This window comes from Phodopus roborovskii, unplaced genomic scaffold, assembly GCF_943737965.1.
Source record: "Phodopus roborovskii unplaced genomic scaffold, PHOROB, whole genome shotgun sequence".
Lineage (NCBI taxonomy): Eukaryota > Metazoa > Chordata > Mammalia > Rodentia > Cricetidae > Phodopus > Phodopus roborovskii.
The window spans coordinates 534,538-559,869 of NW_026126682.1; the positions used below are offsets into that span (position 1 = coordinate 534,538).

Sequence of the window (25,332 nt, forward strand, 5' to 3'; positions counted from 1 at the left end):
ATATATGTGTGTGATTAGTTTTCCATTTGCTCAAGCTGATATGGCTGTCATAATAAATAAAATAGTAGAAGTACTAAAGGCTTAATCTTTTCATCAATGCCTATAACCTTTATGGAAGAAATATAATCAAATAGACTGGAAGACATTTACTGTTAGTAAGTATAAAGTAACCCCAACTCCTGAAACAAATGTGGATTATCACAGATGGGCAGGTCTATCACACGATACCTGCAAGGATTTGATCAAGACATCTCTTTTATCATAATGTAGAATTTTGAAGCCCTCTCAGTAATCTATTAATATAAAAATAACAGCTGGGTGGTGGTGGCACATGCCTTTAATCCCAGCACTTGGGAGGCAGAGGCAGAGGCAGGTGTATCTCTCTGAGTTTGAGGTTAGCCTGGCCTACAGAGCAAGTTCAAGGACAGCCAAGGTTACACAGAGATATCCTGTCTCAAATAACCTATAGATATAGACACATAGATATGATAGATAAAGAATGACAGTGTGACAATGAATACACAGTTATATGAAATCTGCATTATCATGACAATGTTTGATTATTAATAGGATTTTTTGGTCATTTCTCCTGTATATTAGAACAAGAAAAACTACATGAAAAGTGTAGACCAGTAATATAGGAAACTAACATTGGTGAAGCAAATATTAAAAGAAAAAAGAATCAAAACTACAGAGAAACTTGGACTAGACATTTTTTTAATTCAGAAGAAATGAAGACCATTTCAGACATGTAAAATCTTTTCAGGAATGCTTTCATTCAGCTTCCTATCTGACTTACAAGGAGTTAATGGAAAAAAAAATTTTTTTCTGAAAAAAATCATATGCCTCTTTTTAAAACACAGGACTTACTACAAATAACTAGAGAGACTGGCAAATCTACAAAATGACAGCAAATTAAAGTTATGAAATTAGGCAAACACAGCTACGATGGTATTTTAATTCTGCCATTCTGTTGTGGTGACCATTCCAGATTCATTTTGCATAAAAATTTGTTCAGACATTTCTAAAGTCTCTTGTTTATTTTACTCATGAAGAAAGATAATGTCTTCATAGTAACTAATTTTAAGTTCATATTTCATTGAGTATAATTATATAAGTAAATTTACAATATTTATTTTTTTAAAAAAAAATCCAGTAGTGACATTTATTGGTCTTCATTTTCCATAAAAGCCAAAAGCATATATGCTATAAAATCTAATGAAAAAATGTCTCAAGTCTCAAATGCTGGTATTTAGATAGAGCCATGTGATAAGTATTGGATTCCTGGTTATTGGGTTCCTCTGCTGATTCAATAAGGTAAATCAAACCAAATTAATTAATCCAGATTTAATAAGCAGAACAAAACTAAGCAGAGCAATCTCAGGTGACTCTCAGAAGGCAGGAAGGAGTGCACATGACAAACTATGGGCTGTGTCTTAAATACCCTGTAGGTATGACCTCTGTCAGCTCAGGGGGAAGACTTGATCCTTGGCAGGCTTTCTGAGGGGTGGATCTGGAATAGGAGAAGTGAATCCAGGTTCCCTGCCCAACATCTGGGCGGGCTTTGGAATGGGGGAGATTAAGATTGCAGCAGAAATTTCCAAGACCATGATCTGTATATTTTCTATTAAAGAAAATAACTTCTAAAGCATTTGTATAACTAGTGCAAGCCTTGTTGTGTCTAGCTAGGCTTTCTGAAGATAATAAATGTGAATGGAAACTGATGTCAAGCAAATTAAGCAAAATCTACAATTTGGACCGCATGTCCTTCCTTGGGCACTATGTGGTGTTAGTATGCTTAGGGTCTACACAGCCTGACAAGAGTGGAACAGAGCTTCCCTTAACTTCAATGAAGAAATCACACATATGAACTAAAGGAAAGGGCTAGCTTCACTGCTGCTATGCAAAGCTCCCAGAAGCTGACAGCAATCTCAATGCAAATGAATAGAAAGTATATTTGACAAAGAAGCCATGTCAACTCAGGTGGCCTTGATAAATACAGGTTTGGGGTTAAAGGCATGCCCTGTGAGCAAGGCACACCTCCCTGGATGAGGAACGTTGGTCAACAGGAATATTACCAGAGTGGACAACATCTTTATAATCCCCACGGAAAGAGACATACGTATTCATCTGCAACAGAAGGCTACAGCAACTAACTAAATATTTATCGATCTGTAGGCGCTCATGTCCTGGAGGCAGTCCATGAAAAAGTTAAGGTGGAGGGAGATGAAGAAAGGTGCAGTAAATCAGATTGGAGGTTATGTGGACAACTGTTTTTTCTCCACTAGACTATTAAAAGCTATCCTGAACTAATACAACATGGCAAATGTGTGGCCACAGAATGTTCTAAGTGAATTGGGCAGTAACCATGCCCTTTTTCTTTTTTTCACTTGTGAATTTATTTTACTTTAGTTTTTGAAATAGATAAAATGCTAAGTGCACCGTACTGGTTTTAATTGCCTAAGTACAATTAGGTTTTCAATTCAGCAGCTATTACTCAACTCTCCATCCCATGCCTTCCTGTCTCCTTTCCTCCCTCCTTACCCCCTTTCCCCACCCTGTTTCCTCTCTATCAGATACCAGCTTAGCAGTAACTAGGTGTCAAACCCTATTCTGAAGACATTAAAATGTTTTCCATTTATCCTCGTCCAACCAATGAAACCAATGAAAAGTGCTGTTTATTATGTCAAAAAAAAAAAAAAACTCACACCAATAAAATTTTCCTTATTGTGTTTGCTTTCTAAGTAGTCTTTAAAATAGGCATGAAAACAACAATATGTAAAATGAAATAATTTTCCTGTCTTGAATGGACAGAAACAAAAAAAAGGACATGGGCAGATGAGAGCAACATTTTAGAAAAATATCACTTATCTGTTCTGAAAGATCAACAGGAGGAAAGAGTATAAAACTGAATGAAATAAAGTTAGGAATGGACCCACCCCACATTATTTGGATGCCAGAGTAAGCCAACCCCAGCTGTTACTCTTTACTCTGGCTGCCATCCTCAGGGAGAGCATGATGGGGGAGTATGGGCAAACAACCTGCTTCAGGGGCAGCCGGTCTTATTTGTAATGGAGGAAAGCAGTCAGCAAAGACAAAGGGCAGTTTTGGTGGCTAGCTCTGTGAATGGAGATTTGGGAGGCAGGCTGCGGGTGGGCTCGGGAGGGAGATGCCACAGTGAAGTTGCAACACACTGCAGTAATGATAAACCATTCTCATGGACCACACCCAGGAGGCCTTTGCTGGCCAGGGCTTTCCCTTCCTATTATGGAACTAATCCAATAGCAATTCCTGATTCCTTACTGACCACCATGTGCACATCCAACACTGAAGCAACTCCAAGGTCTGTAATAATGATGCAGTGGAAATTAAGAGTAAAAGGCAAAAGCACATTCCTAATCCAGAACAACATGCTGTGGTTATTACATGTTGGTTAACACAGAAATGTAGTTGTCAAGGACAGTAATTATGTGCTCTGAAATAAAACTGCACATAATAAAATCCTAACATAGTAGTTATTTTACAACATTTAACACTATGAAGGATTGGATATCTTTCTAAGAAATTATTCCCTTACACATTGGTATAGGTTGTCCCATGTCCTTCCTTCCTTTCTTCCTCTCTCCCTCTCTCTGTCCCTCTTTCTTTCTTGCTTTCTTTCTTTCCTCCTTTCTTTTCTTTTTCCTTGACAGGATTAGCCCTGGTTGTCCTGAACCTTTATAGAGTAGGCTAGCCTCAAACCCACAGAGATTTGCCTGCCTTTACCCACTCAGTGCTGGGATTAAAGGTGTGTGCCACCACACCTAGCTTATTTATTCTTAAGATTTAGATCATTCTTTCTACAATCCTGAAATATATCTGACTTCAATTTGGCAAAACCATTGTGGAGTAAAAAAAAAAAAAAAAAAAAATTGGCAAAAAGAAAATCTGTCAAAAGCAATGCCCAGCTCACATCTTTTGCCGTTATCTGAGGGATATAATGATGGAGATAAAAGTTTATTTCTGTTAAATGGAATTATAATTAAATGAGAAATAGTATTTTCTTCTTTCTATAGTTCCTTGAATATTGCTGTAGAAAATTAATGTGTTTTAATGTCACAGTAGCTTAAACAGTCTTTCCTAATGACTTTAACAAGTCAGTAGTTAGTATTGACATTGTTTAAATGTTTGTGAAATCCATTCCAATATTTCCAATCTTCTTTCTCCCTTTTTTTTTTTTTTTTTTTCTGTTGTCTTTTTCTTTCTGGACATAATAAAGGGAAATAGTTTGAGTTCTCATGTTAGTGAAAATACGCAATGTTACAGATAATTGAATATTCTGATAAGCAAAACATTTAACATCTGACTGTGAAAATTGCTTGTTTTATCTTCAATTTACATTTTAAATATTAGTGGCTGTTCTAAGAATACACCATATGATACCTCACATTAATCCAGACCCTAGACTGACAGCAGGTTCAGAGTTTTGTATTCATTTTAAGCAATTTTTAGTATTTGACATATACTTCTCATCTAGCCAGAGCTATGTATACCATACAGTTACAGTACTAAGTTTGAATAATCTTTTACCTTTCTTCATTTTTACTGTGGTTGCTTATGGATTTTGTGGATTTCCTGCGATGAGAAAATATATTTGTATGCATATATTAGTTTTATGGTATATTATATTAGTTTTATGGTGTATATATATATATGTGTGTGTGTGTGTGTGTGTGTGTGTGTGTGTGTACTCTTTGTGTGTGTGTGTGTGTGTGTGTGTGTGTGGGTTGGTGTGTGTGTGTGTGTGTGTGTGTGTGTGTGTGTGTGTGTGTTCTCAATATATAGCCCTGGTTGTCCTGAAAGTTGCTATGAATGTAGACCAGGAAGGATCTTGAACTCAAATAGATCCATATGTTTCTGCCTCCTGAGTGCTGACATTAAAGGCAACACTCCTTACCTAAATACAATTTTTGTCTTGCTTGAATTATAGAAGTGGGGGGCATTGTTAGAAGATATCGAGGTCAGTACGGAGCTTGCTGTTCAAAGACCAGAACCTGAGTATAATCACCAGAATTTCCATACAAATCCAGGTGTGAAGAGTGGGTTGGTGATCCATTTTAGATATATACAAGCTCTCAGCAAAGGACAGACCCTGTCTCAAAAAATGAGGAAGATAGCTCCTGAAGAAACAAAGCAAGGGTGACAGCTGGCCTCCCCAAGCACATGTATGTGCTTGCATGTACACAAGTATACAAATTCACTCATAGGAGCACAAAATTCTTTCCATGACACCCCTGCACACACACACACACACACAAATTTAGAAATGAAATGATCCTATCATCTAATTATTTCTTTTAAAATCTTTATTCTGGTTTCTAAACCTAATCAAACAATACTCTACTTATTTATCCTTTATAGGATAGTAAAAACATATACACTTTTTCTCAACCTATTAGTTTCCAACTGTATTTAAGTATATTGTACTTCTCAATCTGATAACAAAGTGCATTCTCAGTTGACATTTAGGAATTAAATATTATTTAAAGACATATTATTTTATACAATCTTAGAAGACAGTGTCTAAGTTCTTAAATTTGGATAAGAAATGGTACATTAAAAACAGTATTCTGATCAACCATAACCATTACTTTTTCTTCTCACTATCTTATTTCCTAACAGCCAGGTATTTATAATGATAAATCAAAGATAACATGATCAAATTATACATCAAATAACCTCTCACATGGACCACTTTGCTTTGGTCCATGAAGGACAAGGCTTCAAGTCCAAAGTGTTGAGCGAATAAGTTATGACTCATTCACAATGACTTCTCATGTACTGAGGTCACAGTTTTCATTTATTGCTTCTTTTTAGTAGGTTTTGTCAGGATTTATCAGTGTGCGAATGGACAGGGTGTTGCACTGTAACTGGGGGACCATGACTAAAACAAATGAGAGCAGATGTAGCAAGTGATGCAATCAGGTGTCTTGCTCACATCTATTCACACTACTTCTGTGCAAACCTCAAACATGGCATCTTTCAAATGTATTCTCGATTGTTTTAAAGCACTTTGGGTTCCTTTCCAGAACTTTCAAAATGGAGAACCAGGAGCCATCTAGGCCTTTTGAGGTAGAAAATGATAAATTTTCCTTTCATTCCTGTTATTGGTATTCTCTGTAGCCCAATCATTTCATTTTCTTTAATGCCTGTTAGGAAAGTATTTATAAATGGCTTCCAGCCAAACTTTAAATCAGTAATACAAATGTCGTTATGTAGAGCAAATATATTACAGACATTAAAATAACTAATAAATTATGTTATGTAACTAACATTTGTTAGAGTCAAAAATAAACAATAAATACTGTAACTGCTACAAAATGTTTCAGAATCAGTACCAGCAAGATTACTCCAATGTTAGCAACCTGAGTAAGATTCCCAGGCACACATTATAGAAAGAGAAAATAGTTTTCTCATCTCCACACACAGGTCATAGCACACAAACCCATACACATGTTCACAAATAAATAAATGCAGCATTTTTTTTTCAATCTCCAAACCTACCTGGATTTTCACTCATACTAAATAAATGAAAATTCCTCCAATTTGCACAGAAATGGAGAGGGTAATTGAGCAAATGATATGTGATACTAATGTGTATAGTAAACTTACAAAGTAGAAAATGGCTAAGTAGACAACTAGTAGAGTTTATCTGGATAGTTAAATAGAGTGGGATTACTGCAGGAGCACAGCAGGATGCTGGACGGTAGAGAAAAGATAGAACTAATGGCTCCTGCCTTCTGGCCAGCCACTCAATACTCATCCAGACTAAGATCCAGTTCCCCCTTTTCACCAAAACTATACTTCCTTAGACCTTATCTTGACATTTACTACTTAAAAATGTCTTGTCATGGCAAATTTCTTTACAAATACATCTTGGTTCTCTTGGGAATAGAGTTAGTGTAAGGCTCCTCTCTCTCTCTCTCTCTCTCTCTCTCTCTCTCTCTCTCTCTCTCTCTCTCTCTCTCTCGTGTGTGTGTGTGTGTGTGTGTGTGTGTGTGTGTGTGTGTGTGTGCTGCATGCACATGTGTGTAAGGAGGAGATTGGAGAAGAAAGGAAAAACTATCTTAGAATAACTTTAGGTGCACAGGAATCGTGAAGTTAATGCAGAAGGCTGCCCTATCGCTGGTCCCAGTTTCCCATTTATTAACAGTTTACCTAACGGTAACATTATCACAGCTAATGGCCAACACTGATGCATAATTATTAACTAAAATTTATACCGTGTTTATATTTCCTTAATTTTTATCTGATAAACCTTTGCTACCCACCAGGATCCTATCCAGCAAACCATTTATATTCCTAAAACTGTTTTCATAAATTCTGAAGTCCTAGCTTCATGCTAAGTCTCTAAACATTGACAAAGCTCAACAAATATGCAAAGAATAAGACATTGTGGAATGAAGGCATCTTTTGTGAAAAGCTAAAAATTTCTAAATTCTCACGGTAGGAGATAAGATCCAGAGCACCGGGATTAAATAGTGATGACATCATTCTGTTATTGGTCCAGAGAAAATTCCCTTTGTAAGATGTACATGTTCTGGAATTTCACAGAATGCTTCTCTACAATTGAACGAACTTCTGAACTTAATATAGAAACGTGTCTAATCTACAACATTAATAATGATGGAATAAGTAAAGTATATTCATAAGCTAAACTTCAATCAATAAGTGCATGCAGATCATGTTCAATTACTAATCAGGGAGTGGTACCAAAGCTTGGCTTCTATGCCATGTTATCAAGACCAACCCTATAATTTGGACATTTTGATACTGTATTTAGCAGTAGTCCAAGATCAAGTTGAGTTTATTTGACCCTAATGTGAAAGCCAACTAAACATGTTTTCGTTTGAAATTCAGTAGATAGTAAACACCCATTCCATAACTGCAGGCTTTAGAAGTGACTTAAATAACTAATTTTATTCCCTACACAATGGGATCACAAAAATTCTCCCTTGACTTCAAGTAACTTAAAGACAATTGTGTAAACTAAGGAACAGTATAAATGTCACAATATCAAGTTATATTTCTAGGCTGTGGTAGATTTTTCTATCTCTTGAGGCAGAACAGCTTCATTAGCTTCTTTTTAACCCTGAGGAAAGTGAGTCTCAGAGTCCAGTGACTTACAAGAATCACAAAGTAGAAATAGGATACACTGTGAACTCAAATACAGAAATATAAAAATTGTTCACGTGTACATTTTCCACTGTGGCATCCTGCTTGCCCAGCACGTAGTTTTTAAAGAAGCTGGGGAAATCAGACACACAGGGAGGTCTATCAGGAGAAGAAAGAAGTCTATGCATTTGAGGGGTTGGGAGGGGTCTGAGACAGCACGAGGTCCCCAGTAAACTTTTCACTCAGGAAGCAAGCAATCAGGGGCGGTAAACAGCTGCAAGCGATGTTGTGAGCACATTTTTGCTTGGCCTTTTGATCTACAGTATGTCTTGAACTCAGAATTTAAAGCCCACCTCAGTCCCCTCATTTCCAGGAGAGGCCAAAGTGACCATTGCCTGCTATTCTCTCCCTCTTCCACTCTCATTCTCTTTGCTCTGTTGTGGAGCAATGGCCACCTGAAATCACAGGTGAGACTTATTCCAGAGATTTTACGCCCCCATGGTAACTTATAAATAAAACCCTCTGCTCATGGCGTTCCTGTGCTAAAGCTCAAACCAGTGAGAACCCAGAAGTCAGTAGGTTTGCACTGATGATAGTCTGTCTTTCACCTAACTCAAGTTTAGCTACAGATTACATCAATTAACAGGTTCAGCTCCCCCATGGTTCCAGTACCTCAATCTCATGGTACCTTTGATCATCATATACAGGCCCGGGAAAAAAAAAAGGCTAGAGAAAGGAGACTAGATTTCTAGTGGTCCAGTGAGCTATTCATCTAATATTTCATCATAATTTTAAAAAATGTTGACTACTTGGTCACTGTAATTTTTTTTTTCTAATTTGAAGATCTAGCTTTCTGGTCATCAGATTGGATAACAAAGATAAAGTGAAGTTTGAAGGTAAACTGTGGACGAATGAGTACATTTTATTCACTACAAGTTGTTTGCTTTTCGTCTTTGGCCTAAACTGAGGAACACAATAGGAATGTGGGGGGAAACTGGGAGAGACAGGTGAACTGCACATTGAGTAGGTAGCACAGGACCCAAATGATTACAAAAAAAAAAAAGGAGGAAGCCTGTGATTACCCAAGAATGGCACCTGCATGCAAAGTAGTGTTTAAAAAAAGAGAGGATTACATATAGATGGGAAAGTGAGGGATGCCTCCAAAGAACTTCCTGAAGCCCTGCTGTTTCACTCACCACGGAGAAAGGAGGTGAATACCCACACAAGCCCTTCATCTAAAGTGTGCTTTATTGAAGGAGCCATAAACAGTGGATATCTCAGTTTCCTTGGAACCTTTCACATTGCCCCCCCCCCCCCACTCACACACACACACACTCCCCTTTGGAATCCACAGTGTCTAAGCAGCTTACTCCTGTGGCAATGGGCACTTGCTGAAATCCAGCTAAGAGTAACGCGTCCATCCTATCCCAGCCAACCTACCTTGTTTGTCCCAGGAATGCAGAGCAGAAGGTTCTCTTTCACTTTCAAAGCAAACACCACACGCTGAGCTGATAGAAGCCTAGGGACACTATTTAGACTAACCTTGCTCAGTCTGACTTTTGTAATATCAGTCCTATTGTGCTTTACAATGTTGGGTCTACAATTACCTTTGTTAGGCAGGTATTTTTGGAATTTGAGCTGTTGCCTCCAACTTCCTTTAAATTACTAACAAAGTAACTCTGTAGTAAGTTAAAAATACAAGAGACACCAACATCCCATACTGTTTGTAGTCATCTACAGCAGTAGGAGCTGACTTTAATGAAAATTCTTTTGCTTTTAGTGAAAATCTGTGATGAATATCTTCCCTTATTTTAAATTGGAAGCTAAGAGTTTGCAAATGATTATTTTTACAATTAAAAAGAAAACCAGCACAGACAATACTCCTTAACTGTCTTCTGGTGCACTGAGTCAATTTTGAAAAGCTGCCTAATGGTTAAGTATTAGGCCACATCAATTTCTGCCATCTTTTCTGGCACTCCACAATCTGCAAACTAAACGCTACAGTGCTTTAAAACTGAAAAGACTCGTGTTCACAAAACACAACTTACTTGCTCAAGCCATGCAACCAGAAGCTAGCTTTAAATCAGGCATGCTTCATCAAAAACTAGCGGGATCAAGGCCATCAAAATAAGAATGTGAGAATGTTTTGTAATGTCTGGGCCTTAACTATTTGTTCTGCTTACCATTTCTGCACTAAGCCCTTGGGGAGAAAGTACTGAAGGCTGAGAATTTAGTTACCAAGCATAGATGTGGAAATTCATTTTTCAGTTTAAAAAACTTGGAGCAGTGGGCCAAGAGTGGTGGCATGCACCTTTAATCCCAGCACTCAGCAGGCAGAGGCAGGCAGATGTGAGTTTGAGGCTGGTCTGTTCTAAATAATGAGTTCCTGGGCAGCTGGGGAAATGAACACTTTCAGAACTCTACAGTGAAATCCTGTCTCAAAAAAAAAAAAAAAAAAAAAAAAAAAAAACAAAGGGCTGGAGAGATGGCCCTGAGGTTGAGAGCACTGGCTGCTTTTCCAGATGTCCTGAGTTCAATTCCCAGCAACCACATGGTGGCTCACAACCATCTGTAGTGAGATGTGGTTCCCTCTTCTGGTGTGTAGGCATACATGCAGACAAAACACTGTAATGCATATTAAATTAATCTTAAAAAACAAAAACAAAACAAACAAAAAAACTTCAAGCAAATCAGTGAATTTCTCTTATAATTTTTACTGGCCATTGAAAGGCAAGATTACCAGGTCAGAGCAAATAAATAATAGGTATCAAGATCATGATCTACACAATAGAATTCCAATAGGCACAGCTGTTTTTCAATAATCAATTGCCTTGACTGCCACAGGCTCACAGGAAGGCATATTATCAATTCTGAAGAGATGTCAGTGCTTGAAGTCATTAGTCACAAAAAAAAAAAAAAAAAAAAAAAAAAAAAAGTTTCCTCAAGAGCAAAATCTATAACCTTTGGTTTACATGTGGCATTGACATTTTTAAATATCTCACCTAAAAATCCATTGTCATTTTTTATGATGTATATAGAGAACAATGCTTGCTGATGTCTAAGGACTATCTAAAGACATTAACATTTCTCTTAAGTTTCAAAGCCTAGGCTATGGAAACCATTATTGAATATACCTAATCATATTCTTATACAGTTAATTGCGTATTCTGAAGCATCAGGTGTGAGCTAGTCACACAGTGGTGATCTAACTCATCACCATGCACCCTTAGAAGATATTTTGAGTCACTTCATTTCAGTACTGTTTGGGTTTGACCTGTGAAACCTTACCACAATGACAGAATCTGAAGGGCTGTACATGAATTCAGAGTGCATTTCTGGATTCCTGCTGATCAAATTCCTCAACTTAACCACAGAACAGTTGAAAATAAAGGAGCCTGCGATGAACCGTTTAGATATCAATAACAAAACAAAACTGACTCAACAGATTGTTAACAATTTCTCCCAGTAACAACTAATTTAAATAGCTTGCTGGTTTATTATGTATGCACAGAATTGAAGCAAGGAATTGAGAAGCGATCTCATCTCAGGAAGAGCAAAAGAAACAGAAAGATCCTTCCATGAAATACCCTGAGGCTAAGTGATAAATACATATAACTAATGAGACAACAATATGGCAAAATAAAATGCTAAAAGAATACTTCATTATGACATCCTAATTTTTATTATATATTTATTAATCAAGAGCTGTCATGGATCCCATTTAACATATACAAAGTTGCCCTCATGAGCATTTTATGATGATTTTGCACACTTAAATTATCATCTAGTTCCTTTATAAACTCCTGACTCTCATGATCCTTAAATTCTATAAGAAGAAATAGCAGTTTTTCTACTGTGATATTCAATATCCAAGTAAGACCTGAATGACTCATAGAATGACTGAGAGACTTTGGTATATAAGATGTACTGATACACTATCCATGTAGTATCCAATCAATATAAGAATATAAGACCAATAAGGAACACTCTTACATAGACTTTTCTACATGAAGCATTTTTGTGTAAGCCCAACTCAACAAAACATACAATTCTTCACATTTTGTTCCATGTCTATTTCTTAATATAAACTGTTAGTAAAGTCATCATTTCATTCTCATCAACACTCCCTGGTAGAGTCTGGCATGTAGGTTAATGTTTACTCCTGAGTTCTATTTAACTACTGAGGTTATGAATCATACCTTATGACCAGTTTTTATTTATTAACACCCAGAGATGTGTGACTAATATCAGTACTGATAATGCGTAGTTACTGGCTAGGTAACTTTGAGCTGGGTCAGGAAATAGCAGCTTAAAATTATCGCTTTGTTTTAATTTATTTACTGTTTTTTATTTCCCCAGGATAGAAAATAGACATCAGTCTCCAGGACAGTCATGCAAAGTCCTGGTTTTATAAATATAAAAAAATTAAGACGTGAGATGTAAAATATTGTAGTAATCAGAACAAATATTGGCCATGAAAAATTGACAATGAAAATGGACGAATGATCTTCTAAGCTGGTATAACTAAGAGCCTAAGGTATAGAAGATGGCCTTTAGAATGAACGGTTTACAAAAATCAACCATAATATTTTTATATTACTTTAGACCAAATTCTTCCTTGTACAGCAGCACTGCTTTAACACTTGTCAATATCTAAAATTCTACCATTCCCAAGGGTTGTTTCCCTTAGAACATGCTGCCTTAAAAAATAATCAACATGGTAGTTTTTAAGAAATGTTCATAATATACACAGTTTTAGATTATAAAATGCATTCACAAGCATTGTAATAACAGTAGCTCCTCTCTAACCCTCAGTGAAATATATGAGAAGGGCAACGCAGCAATCAGTTTCTTCCACGCTGATGCACAAGCTGCCATTATAAGCAAGAATATGGCATGGGATTGAGGCTGCTGATGTCAAATCCTGAGCTCCCTGAACTATGACAGGTTTGTGTGTAAATAGTTAGAATGCCTAAATACTGCTTAGCACTTTCCAGGGCAAGGTTTGTATGTGTGAGTATCTCTTCAAAGCTTAAATCTCCATTGATAATGTCTACATATCGTGACTTAACTGCCTCTTCCCCAAACATCCCAAGAGAACACTGTTTTGCTGAAGCACCACTCTCTGTGTCTTCTGTGACTATCATCTCTCATGGGGACTTTGAACTCCTATCTTCCATACTACCTGATTGACTGTCCCTGATTGGATTCTCAGTTGACGGGGCCTTTCCACAGTTGCTGTGATTGCTTCTTTGCTAATTTGTTTTTTGTTTTTTCCTTCTCTCAACTCTATTATCAAGAAGGTTATTTTTGTCTTCCCGGTAACCTCATTAATGAAGGATGGTGACAGATAAGGACAGAACAGACACCAACATGGAACAACTTAGTTCTTCAGGACTCCTCCTCATTCTTTCCATTTGCTCTTTCTTGGGGATCACAAACAGTTATTTGGATTTTGTTTTTTAAAGAAAATTCCTTGAATGAAAGTTCATTCTTTATTAATCTCTTAATCTCATCAATACAATTCTCATTAGCTGGAGCAAATAACTAAATGCACATGATGCATGAATACGCTTCAAATTTAAAATTGTAACCTCAACTCATCTCTCAGATCTTAACTGAAAATTCTTTCAGGATGGCATAGTATCTTGCCACCACCAAATTTTCTTTCTTTCTTTCTTTTTTCTTTCTTTTTTTTTTTTTTTTTTTTTTTTTTTTTGTGACCTGGAACTCCCTCTGTTGACTTGGCTGGTCTCAAGCTCAGAGAGCTGCCTGCTTAGGCCTCCCAAATTCTGGGATTAAGGGTGTGCATATCACCTCCCAGCATTTCATTTGTTAACTAAACTTATTTGTTCTTATAAAAGCATCAGAAGACACATGTGCTTTCTGCCTAGGAATTGCCTTGTCATTTCATGTGCTCTACTTGCCCCAAATGGACACATTTTCTGGAAAATAAGATGTAATGAGATAGTAAGAAGATTGAAGGAATGAGCCCCTTGCCATCCCAGGTGAAGAATGTTTGGAAACAAGCTAGGAGGTGCTCTTTGTCATACTTCCTTTCTACTTAGTTGCCTTCTTCTGGAGTTCCCTTCTTCTGGAAAGGTCTACTTAGAAGGGAAGGGAAATAAAGGGACTGGTGGACCTCTAGATATTTTTCTGCCACTCTTTTATATAAATTAACTCAAGCTTTGTGTATGACAGTTAAACATTCTCTTCAGAAAAGAATTTTCCCCCAATCTTGGAAGTGGGGGGGGGGGCATAAGAAAAATGACTGCCCTCCTCTCTCCCACGTGGCTCAGACCACTCATTGCTAGGAGAATGATGGATGAACACTGCAGGCCACCTCTAGGGAGCTGACAGTGTTGCCCTGCAGGGTCAATCAGCAACACAGAGATGCTGTGTCATATACACCCATATATCTTATGTTGAAAGACTGAACATCCGTTGGTAATTTTAATTGCTTAAAATCCTCTTGCTCCTGAAAAACCAACATTACTATCACCACTCAATACTTCAATTAACCTGCAGTGCGCTATTCCTGATGTTTGACTTTTAAAACATCTACTGAATTCCAGAGTGTGGAGAAGTAAAGGGTTCATTTTATGCTGGCTGAACTGGATGTCCCTTCTCTGACATCCTTTGCTTTCCTTGTCACTGAAGGCACCTGTGGCATAACAAGCATTTGGGGCTTCAGGTAGCCTCTCTAATGTGATCTCAGAGCTGGCTTTTCTAACTGAATCACACAAATTAAGAACATTTTGCTTGCAGATATCTCTGCATTATCTTTGTTTAAAATCATCACCATAAAAGTGTCTTTTAGTCAGTCCCAATAAAGGTGAAGAAAAACCAGAGAAATCCTGTGACAGTTTTCAGTCTAGTACACACAAATACTTGCATAACCTCTTGACAACATATGACACAGCTCATGAAATCATTTACAGTCATTTCTCTGATTAAGAAAGACATCTTGATGACGAGCTTGATAAAAAAAAAAAAATGGGATCTACTACACCATGTAATTTTGGTACACTCACCAAATTGTAAGCTTTCCGGTTCAAAATCAAATGAGACAGTTTGAAAAACATACTGATAGGGAGCTATCAAAAGCCAAGTAGTCCTGAGGTGTAGAGATAAATAGAAGGCATAACAGAATAGCAACATGTCAAAACTGACAGCTTATCTACTTGTCTTCTTTTTTCTCTACATTTTTATTTAGTTTTCACCACAAAGAAGAAAAGAAAATATAGTAGAGTTGAAACTAGAAGGAAAAGAACTAGCTAAATCTTCTTCCATGAGTCATGTGTCCTTTTGCCTGAATTCCATCCTCCTTCCTTGGTCTGCTCTCTTAAGTGTCATGCTACATGTATAGTCAGTTACACTTGCTCCCTGTTTACAGTATACATTATAAACTAGGATCTACATATCAGGGAGAAAACATAATTTTTTTTCTGCCTGAGTATGGGTCACCTCACCCAGCAGAATGCTTTGCAAGTCCACTCATTTTCCCGGTTTTATTTTTTTCATAAAATCCCCATAAAAAACAGTAGGCTTCACAGATACCAACAATGCACACTCAGAAAAAGTAATTAGGAAAAATAATTCATTCATAATAGTTCCAAACTCTACTTAAAAGAAAGAGAATCAACTTAATTATCTCTGGCATTCTCATTTTTCCATATTCCATCCCATCAATTTTGCCCCTTGATATATTTGGTTATAGCTTCTTATAGAGACTTGGATACCTGTCATAATATAAATAAATCAAAAGGCATTTGCTAACTACATTTTAAATACTTTACAGATGTGGTATTAATGCATTTTTTTAAAATTTTGGTACTGGCTCTATAATACAACAAGAAAATTATTAAAATTAAGATATTCATACTCTATTAAAATGAGAAGTTTCTACAGCCACCATTACATCTTCTGCTGCCCAATATGAAGACAAAAAGACCAATTGTGTCGTACAAAACTCAGACCTTCTTCTTCTAAGCTTCTACCTGTACTCAGATGTACAGGTCTGTTCTTTCCATAGTGAAAGACAATTTAGAAGCTTACTTAGATGAAAAAAAAAATGGCTCTTATGTAATCCTATTATTGCATCTGTTCTTGTCTTCACTGGTGGTGGTAATGAATACTTCATTCCCAATAGTTTATTTCAAATTCCTTTTAAGTCAACAAAATCACTTCCTCTTAAAACAAGTTATGTTCCTTGTCTGTTTGGTGACAAGAGGACTCATGATTGATTTTGACCGGTCCTGATGCAAAACTTACCATCTTTTGATCATTTATTTATGAATATAAGACCTAAGTGCAGAATAAAACACTCTGATAGACCTTCAGTAAAAATAAGGTTAATGCACATTTAAAGGAAAAGGCTAGTTTATATTAATATATAATCACCATAAGTCAGTTTACCATGATTTCCAATAAACTGCTTTATTTTGCCACACATCAAAATATTCTAATAACCGACTCAGTGTGAAGGCAAATGTGTATTAGTTGTTAGTCATTTAATTACACAAGGATGGTATCATTTTTTTCCTCAGGAATTTTTCCTCCTCTCACTTTCGTAAACAAAATACCCAACAAAAAAGCAAAGTGTACCTCTATTTTTAAAGCCTGTCCCATACACCTCCCACAATGCACGTGGTGGTATTTCAATACCTACTGCTCATTTGGTGGATTTAGCCTTTCCAGCTATTAGTAACTGTGCCCCACCTTCTCAGATCTGCACAGAGGTGAGTGAACTTCTCAACAATAATACCTGATGTTTCTAGGGCAAAAATAACACCTCCAAGTTGGCACGCGGTTTAACACTTTTTCCAGATGAGGTAGGGTATATTAACTCGAGGTGCTTATGATCGTAGGTGAGTTTTGCAGGATCACTTCTGAGGTCTTGGAAGATAATGGACCTGTGTTAAGTGACTTTCCATTTGGGCATTTTCCTAACAAAAGGATACAGAAAGGTAACCTACCTTTATGTGACAGGCGTAGCCTAGGGTAGGCGGGGTCCGCGGTGTGACATGGGGTCCAGAGTTCCAGCAGGTGACCCCACAGCAGCAATGTGAGGATGTGTCCGGCCGGTGCCATAGTGTGTGCTGGCGCTCCCGTAGCCCCTGCAGCCCCTCTTTAAGGCAGGATTGAGTTTTACTTAGGACTTCCTTCCAGGGCCAACTGCGGGCGACAGGCTTTGTCACAAACAGAAGGGGTTGTCATCAGAAAACACCATTCCCCAGTGCCATTTGCCAGGCAATATTTGGATCCGCAAAGCCTTTCCCTCCTCGGGACTAGTGGTTTAGAAGCGCGGAGCAAGAGGGCTGTTCAAGGAGCGCGTCTTGAGAGCCAGGTCCCGGCTGGAGCTGTCGCCGTCACCCAGCCGCCGGCGTTAAGAGGAGGCTGTGGCTGGCTTCAGTCTCCCCGCCAGCTATTCATTGAGAAAACAGCCGGAGCGGAGCAGCAGCCTCCCCCTGCTCTTCGCCCAGCCTCCCAGAAGTCAGCCTCCTGCACTGACTTGCCGAGCAGCCAGTTCCTCCTCGCCTCTCCTCTCGCTAATTAAAAGCAAGAAGTGCCACTTGGACCCGGAGCGCGGGATCCACCCAGCGGGGATGCCGCCTGTCAGCGCGCTGTTTACAGGAAAGTTCAGGCAGGGTTGAGCCCGCGCGCGTTTCTAGGAAGTGTCTCCAGCCCACGTGCCCCGCTGCATCTCCACGGCTGTGACGCGCCCGCCGGGCTCGGGAGACAGGTCCTCACCCTGGCGGGGCGTGGCCAGGAGAACCTGCATAATACCCCGATTATTTAAGAATGTAAAAGGCTCGGACGTGGCCTCGGGAAGGACTTTTAAAAGCTCCCTCGCCAAGAGGAATCCTTAAATAAATCCACTTTTAAATGCCCTGCCACCATCCAGTAACCAGATTAATTTGGTCACTCTGGCCACAGACTCGTGTTCACAATTCAAGCTTTCTGTACATGTTTCATCTTACAAATGTTACTTTAGACTCTTTTGTGGAAAGTGTCCTTTTCAAGAACCTAGGGTGGTGGTGGTGGTGGTGATGCCACCCCCCCCACACACCATCGTTTTATATATGGGTTATATTATGAAAAGAAATGATTTGCTGTAGATTTTTATTTAAAGTGAAAAATAAACCTCACTTCAAATTTAAGAAAAAGTAAATGTCGAGGTACTAGTTTTCCGTGTGAGCTGTCCGTAATAAAGTGGAGACTGTCTACCCGGTGGGTCTGTGTAACAGACATTAGAGAACTCAGGATGTGAAGGCCTTAGAACTCAGCGTTGTGTACTCTCAGAGTTTATTTTCATGACACCATGTTTGTGTAAATAAGATTAACACAATAGGTCAACTTCTCAATGTACTTTCAATCAGTTTCCAAAACTAAAGCAAACATTCTAGAGCTGCTGGCATGGAAATGAATTGTATTATTTCAAGATAGCAATAAACTGCAACAGAAATTTGGTCTGACAGCTGAGACTTAAATGGTAAACAAATGATATCAGCCATGGGGACTTTCTGATTCTTTATCCTACATAGCAATGGCTGTGGACAGGACTTCAGAATTGTGTGCTTAAAATGTATGCGATTATAGCAAAAAGTTACCTCAGGTCATCCCAATAGCCTACATTACACATAAGCTAAAAGTACAACTGGGCATTCTTCACCCATGTTTAAAGGATGATATGTTCTTATACAAGCAGAGTATATTTAGCAACATGTAAATGTCACTGGAGATTATAAATAATTAGATTTCCAAGGTTTACAAAAGATAACAAACTCTAAACAGTATTTAACGCTGAAACAACACGAACTATGTAGACTCTTAGCATGGGGTGGTCACCAGAGGTACTTGTATGCTTTAAAAGCCAGGCTGATGAGCTGCAGATCTAATTGTGATATGTGTGACTTCACAAGTCTCTTTCACTTTATTCCAGAATGGAAGTAACCAGAGGATAGGCAGCAACTTTATCAGCATTATCTTAGGGCAGGATTGGGGGGGGAGGGGAGGAGGAAGAGTGTAAATGTAGGTAGGGTCTGTACACTTTACTAAAATGAATACCCTTATTCAACTGACATCTGCTTAAGATTGCAATCTCTCCTATATTTGCATGGTTAAAGCAATACTAACCATCACAGCTATCTCATTAAGACACAAAGTTGATGGGGGTAAAAAACACTATTGATGCTAAAGCTTTTCTTCAGATTTACATAGCATCTTCATATAACACAGTAACCAATTCCTTGGACACCACAGAATGTTCATCATGTTTCCTGTGTGTTCCTTCTAACCCTCTATATGGGCTTTTACCTTTCTCTGCATGTCATAGGAAACATACAGGTAATGCAAAATAAATAAAAATAGTGACTGTTAAACTAAACATCCAGAACTCTCAGATTTCTTCATGTGTTTTTTGACACTCCTTTGGAAAGTCTTTGAGACAAAATTAGCCATTCTCATTGTAAAAGAAACTAAAAATAATCCTCAGAAGTGGGTTTGCCACTCAAATTATCATGTCAGCAATACAATTTGGGACATTGGAATTATTTTGAGTAATTATATATAAACCAAGAATAATATAGACATAACCAGGACATAAAAGTCATAATACTTGGGACAGTTACCATTTACTTTGGAAGACATTGGATTAGGGAAAAAAGTAAAACAAATAAATAAATAATAAATAAATAAATAAAATCAACAGTGAGTACAGTGTCTTTGTGGATTTCTAGTCTCTTGAATAAACAGCACTATCTGAGGATTCCATGGTTGATTTGAGACGCTGTAAGGGCATCAGTCTAAACAATAGAAAGACACCATGGAACACATCAGGTAACCAATGGCAGAAATAAAGTTATTCTTGTCAAGTCAAATGTCTCATTCTGTCTCCCATTGATGTTAATCTTGCTGTATGAACAATCTCAATCTGGAAAAGGTAAGGGTAGAGGTTGGGAAATGAAGACCAGAAGTGTCTGGTCCTTCCAATTGGTAAAGACACATTAATCATTCAATTCCCAGTTTTATTAGTGGAAGAGAAACTGTCCTCTAACACAATCTTTCCCAGTAGGTACTCTGGTCCATCTTGTGAATCATGTTAAAAGGACAGATTGCTGTTACACTCCTGACTTTCAATTTGGTTAAAGTTTTACATATTAAATTTGGTTTACACAAATTCCTTTCTCCAGTATTACCTAAACATTAGACATCAGTGTGCTTCGTTTGCCATTTTTATTATTATAATGTGGGCAATTAAAATCCAACAAATTTATATAAAATAAAACAATTGCCTCATGCTAAGATCCTTCAAATATATGCCAGACCAAATACAAATTGTGAACAGGTATCTCTGCAGAGTTTAAAATTATCTTGTGTACTTTGAGAGACTATGCTTTGTTGTTGCTACCAGGAATAGCCCATCTTTCTTTCTGGGCATATGGAACACAATCTTCCTTGTCTCTTGGCAATTTATGAAGCCACTTACCTAATTCTGACCAAAGAAATATGAGTAGAAGGTATGTATTGTATCTAGCCTAAGACAGTGGAATAGGTATTCCTAAGAAATTTTGCTTTCTGGGGGCTTTTCTGCAGCAAGACCAGAGGACTAAGCAACGAATGCTGGGGTAGAAAGTTGAAGCATCTTGGATTACTGAATCATCATACTGGAGGCTGTTTCCTGAGAAAGTTACTCAGAGACACAACAGATGTTATATGAGCAGAAATCAAAAACTTATGCTAAGCTATTTGGGTGTGTGTGTGTGTGTGAGAGAGAGAGAGAGAGAGAGAGAGAGAGAGAGAGAGAGAGAGAGAGAGATGCCAAACAGCACAAACTCACTTAGTAATATATGTATATATATGCTTTACTTATTCTGCTTTGGGAATCATGATCTCAGACAATCCATCAGAATCCTTCCTGTCTGTCACTGGCATCAGCATAAGTCACTAGTAAAGCCAGAGAGAGCCATGTGGATACTTGGAGGCTAAATAGGAAGTAAATTGATTGCTGGAGTCACTATAGGAATGGTGGGAAATGTCTTTAGCTTTTTCAGTTGAGTACAGTACAGAAATGATGTCATAAATACTATTTATCCATGAACAACACAGAACCACACCTCAAGGACATCATGATTAAAGCTATTAATAGGCCATAGTATCACAATAGCAATGGTGTTGAGCCTTTTTAGAACTAAAGATAAAATTTCTTCATGGTAGCCATGGAATTTTGGCTTCACTAATCCCTCTTCTACTTATGCTAGTCCTGCTATGCCAAGGATCTCCAGGCCAGAGCATCTCAAGTGTCCCATCCATGCTGCAGCTGCTGCTTTCTATGGCTGAGGCTGAATATTACAGACCAAACCTGTTGATTCTTTTATTGGCCTTTCAGTTAAGCTGCTTTATCGTTCAAGATTTGCAGCTGCATTACCTATCTCTCCTGTTCTGTAACTTTACAAATAGAAGACAAATAGACACCTGGATTATTCTCCATTTTATGCTTGCCTTGGTAGTAGACTTTTAAGACATCAAGTAGTCCCACTGGGGGTGCAAAATCTACTCATCTACGTGAAAGACCTTGACTGGGTTCATTCCTTTTGTTTTGTTTTATTTTTTGTTTGTTTGTTTGTAACCTTGAATGCCCTGGAACTAGCTCTGTAGGCTAGGCTGGCTTTAAACTCACAGAGATCTGCCTGGCTCTGCCTCCTGAGTTCTGGGATTAAAGGTGTGAGCCACCACCTGCAACTGGTATTATCCTAATGTTACCATTTAGATGAAAAGTCAGTTTACCAGCCTTCCTTGAGGCTAGCCATTCCAGAATGATAAGGAAGAGATGGAGGAGCAGGAGGGAGAGGAGGAAGGAGAGGAGAATGATAAGAGGAGGAGGAAAAGAGAGGGATAAAAAACAATCTCATTTATAAAAATTTCAAATTCTATGTTTATAGTTTAATCTTTATTCTAGTCTTCTTTGAGGTTTTTCATAATTTAAAATGTCTTTAATGGTTTTTAATGAAAGAACAATGTTTACGTATGCCACGTTTTTATTTTGTTTTGTTTTCAAAATGAAATTACTATGGATGTTAGGCACTCTGAAATCCCTTTAATCTCTAGGTACAGGTTCTATCTTCTTTCCTGCATGGGTTACAGGGAATTATTTTTAAATGACAGAGCTCTGCATTTTAAAAAAAAAACTACACAGTAAGCTTTATAGACTAAGGCACTGTGCTTCCCGTGCGTACTGTGCTACTTGTGTGACCTTGTAAGCTCTGGTGCTTTCTCCGCTGAGCTGATGCCAATGTTTTGTTGACCATCTCAGCACACCGTGTTGTGCTTCCCAGTGATTTCACTTTTACATAGTAAAAATAATGATTACTCTCAATGTGCTGTTTTCTATATCCTAGACACCACTGGAACATTTGTGTGGAATCCAATTAAAGCCTAAGAGCAGCCCTTTGCAGGACATCACCTTTTCGTTGGCACTTACACAGAAGGAGGCTGGAGAACACAGTTGCCCATGACTTGTTGATGGTGAAGCTCTGTTAATAGGAACAACTCCCCTATTAAACTTTGATTACAGATCTGAGTTCCAACCAGGACACTCACTTTTCAGACAATAGTACTGAGGCAAAATTACACCACAGTTCTGCCAGGTGCCCTCCCCCACCCCATATAACTTATCATTAAGTTTTAAGTAAAAAGTTCTTCAGATACTTGCTACTTTAGTCAACAATCATCACCTGAGATTGACATCATCAGCTACATTCCTCCATCCCCGGGGTGAGTCAGAAGGCAGAAAATTGACCATTGTAGGCTGACAAGTCTTGACTAGTCATCTTGACTTAGCAATCACTGGAGTTAAATATGGAAGGGAAAACTATTAAAGAATACATTCTAAAGTAACTAAGAAAATTATCATTTTAAGGTGAAGAATGTGGTAACAATGGTGATTTGTGCTTCTGGGTACAGATATGTCTATATTTATAATCATAATCATAAACTATATAGACACACAGATATACATATGTGTTGTTAAAATTACAGGAAGATAAAGATATCTTCAAGAAAGGGTTTAAAGATAATAAATCATTTATAAAGAGTTACTGATAGTTATTTTATATAAAATATTTCAACAATTTCAAACAATGTTATTGCTAAAATAGCTAAACAAAAGACAGTATTTTATATTCTATCTGCATAAAAGTAGATTAAGTGTGAAACCAGTATTAAATGTTACAATATGTAGCAAGGATTTGTCTAACCTTTGTGTCTGAAATCTTATAGAAGACTTTGAGACCACCCATTTTCTCTTTCTTCCTTTCTTCTTTCTTTCTTTTATCCTTTCTTTCTTTCTTCCTTTCTTTCTTTCTTTCTTCTTTCATTTTTCAAGACAGGGTTTCTCTGTGTAGCTTTATAAACTAGGCTAGCTTCTAACTCACAGAAATCTGCCTGCCTTTGCCTCCCTAGGGCTGGTATTAAAGGCATGTGCACCACCACCTACCTACCTTTTTAGAAACAAACAGTCAAAGTTTTTCCATTGTAGGGTACCTTTGCCATATTGCTTACTTTGTAAAAAGGGGAAAGAGGGAGAGAGGAAGAAACAAAAGAGAGCAAAATGGCTATTCAGTGTTTTCTTTTTTTTTTTTTTTTTTTTTTTAAGTTTTTCATTATTTTTTTCCAGGCTCAACGTCTTTCATCTCTCCATCATTTCTTAACTACACTACTAAACTATTCATTGGCATGGAAGGATTTACTTATTAATATATAGTTATTGAGAGTGGTTTTTTTTTTTTTTTTTTTTTTTTGTCTTTTGAGACAGTGTATTTCTGTGTAACAATCCTGGCTGGGAGGCTGGGAATGAACTCTCTCTGTAGACCATGCTGACCTGGAAACCTATAGATCTAATTGCCTCTGCCTCCCGAGTACTGGAATTAAGGCATGTGCCACCAAAACCCAGCTGATAGTTCAATATTTTGCAAGATACTATCTATGCATGCATTTTAAGACACTTAGAAAAGTTTTGCTTTCTTCCTACAAGTAATTGGGATCTTATCTGTAGATGTTCACCCTGTCTTAAAAAAAAGTTGGTCATTATGTAAGCTTTAAGTGAAGAAAAACTGATCTGTCTCCCCATAAAAGAAGAATCTAGACAGTATAGTTATCCTTTAGTGGGTTGGCAAGAAACTTAAAAAAAACTGCCAAGAATGTTTTATTGTTATAGGATCTTCTGTTGTCATATAACTGAGAAATAGATACAAAATGGATACAAAGTCCTATAAAGCTGCCACCAACTCTATAAATGTACATGTTTCACATTAAAATAAATGGAAACAAACATTAAACTTAAAGTTGCAGAGACTGTGATGGAAAATCAAAATATTTTAAATAAACCGTGTTTTGGCTTAGAGAATAAATTTCATAGTTCAAAACAATTACAACACCTAATAAAAGAATATACACATTTTTACACGCATACATGTGAAATTGTGAGGCTGCTTTCTCTACAAGGACTGCCTTCTCTTAACATCTTCCAAATGACCATCCAGTGAAGAGAGAAATCAATGGATGGATAAATGATAGTACCAGAGAACCCATTAGTGAAAACTAAAGAAAGGACAGGAAATCTCAAAAAAATATTTCATATCACCTTTGATTTCACTATAATTTCTACAAATGGCAAAGAAAAATCATTACTGTCTATAAACCAGATTTCACATAAGGCAGGATTTCTGGTATAATGCTGAGTATTCGAGCCTGTTGTGTTCTTGTTAACGTTACTTTAGGTGGGTGCGGAGTGGTAATTCTGCACAGGCAGGTAACTCTGACTTGTTAAGTCTGAGAAACCATAACACTAGCACCATGCATAAGTAGAGCGTGTTTTTAGCTATCAAAGAAATTTATAATTACAAACTTATTCATCCTCACAATGTTTGTGTTTCTCTTGTTACAAAATAAAAAAGAACTACACTCTTCAAAGAATGTGAATTTATATGTGTTGAACATAGCCAAGTTTCATGGTTGGCAGAATGGGTGATACCAGGTAAGAAGAAAACCATTTAAATATTCTCAATAGAATATTTAAGATTCAAGAACACTAAGACTTCCCAAGAAGCACTTTTTATTAAATAGCATAGAATTTTGAAGAGATGATCATGGATATGTAATAAACAAAAGTGTTATGTA

The 25,332-nt window shown here is 37.4% G+C and overlaps 1 protein-coding gene across 1 annotated transcript in view; it reads right to left on the reverse strand.

Moving 5' to 3' along the window:
* The window catches only part of Sema3e (semaphorin 3E), a 226,146-nt gene extending 208,275 nt beyond the window's left edge, over positions 1 to 17,871 (reverse strand). Inside the window, exon 1 of the mRNA XM_051174604.1 lies at positions 17,133 to 17,871. Coding sequence (XP_051030561.1) covers positions 17,133 to 17,247 — 115 coding nt within the window. The 5' untranslated portion in view covers positions 17,248 to 17,871. The remainder of the gene's footprint in view (positions 1 to 17,132) is intronic.
* Positions 17,872 to 25,332: the final 7,461 nt, after the last annotated feature.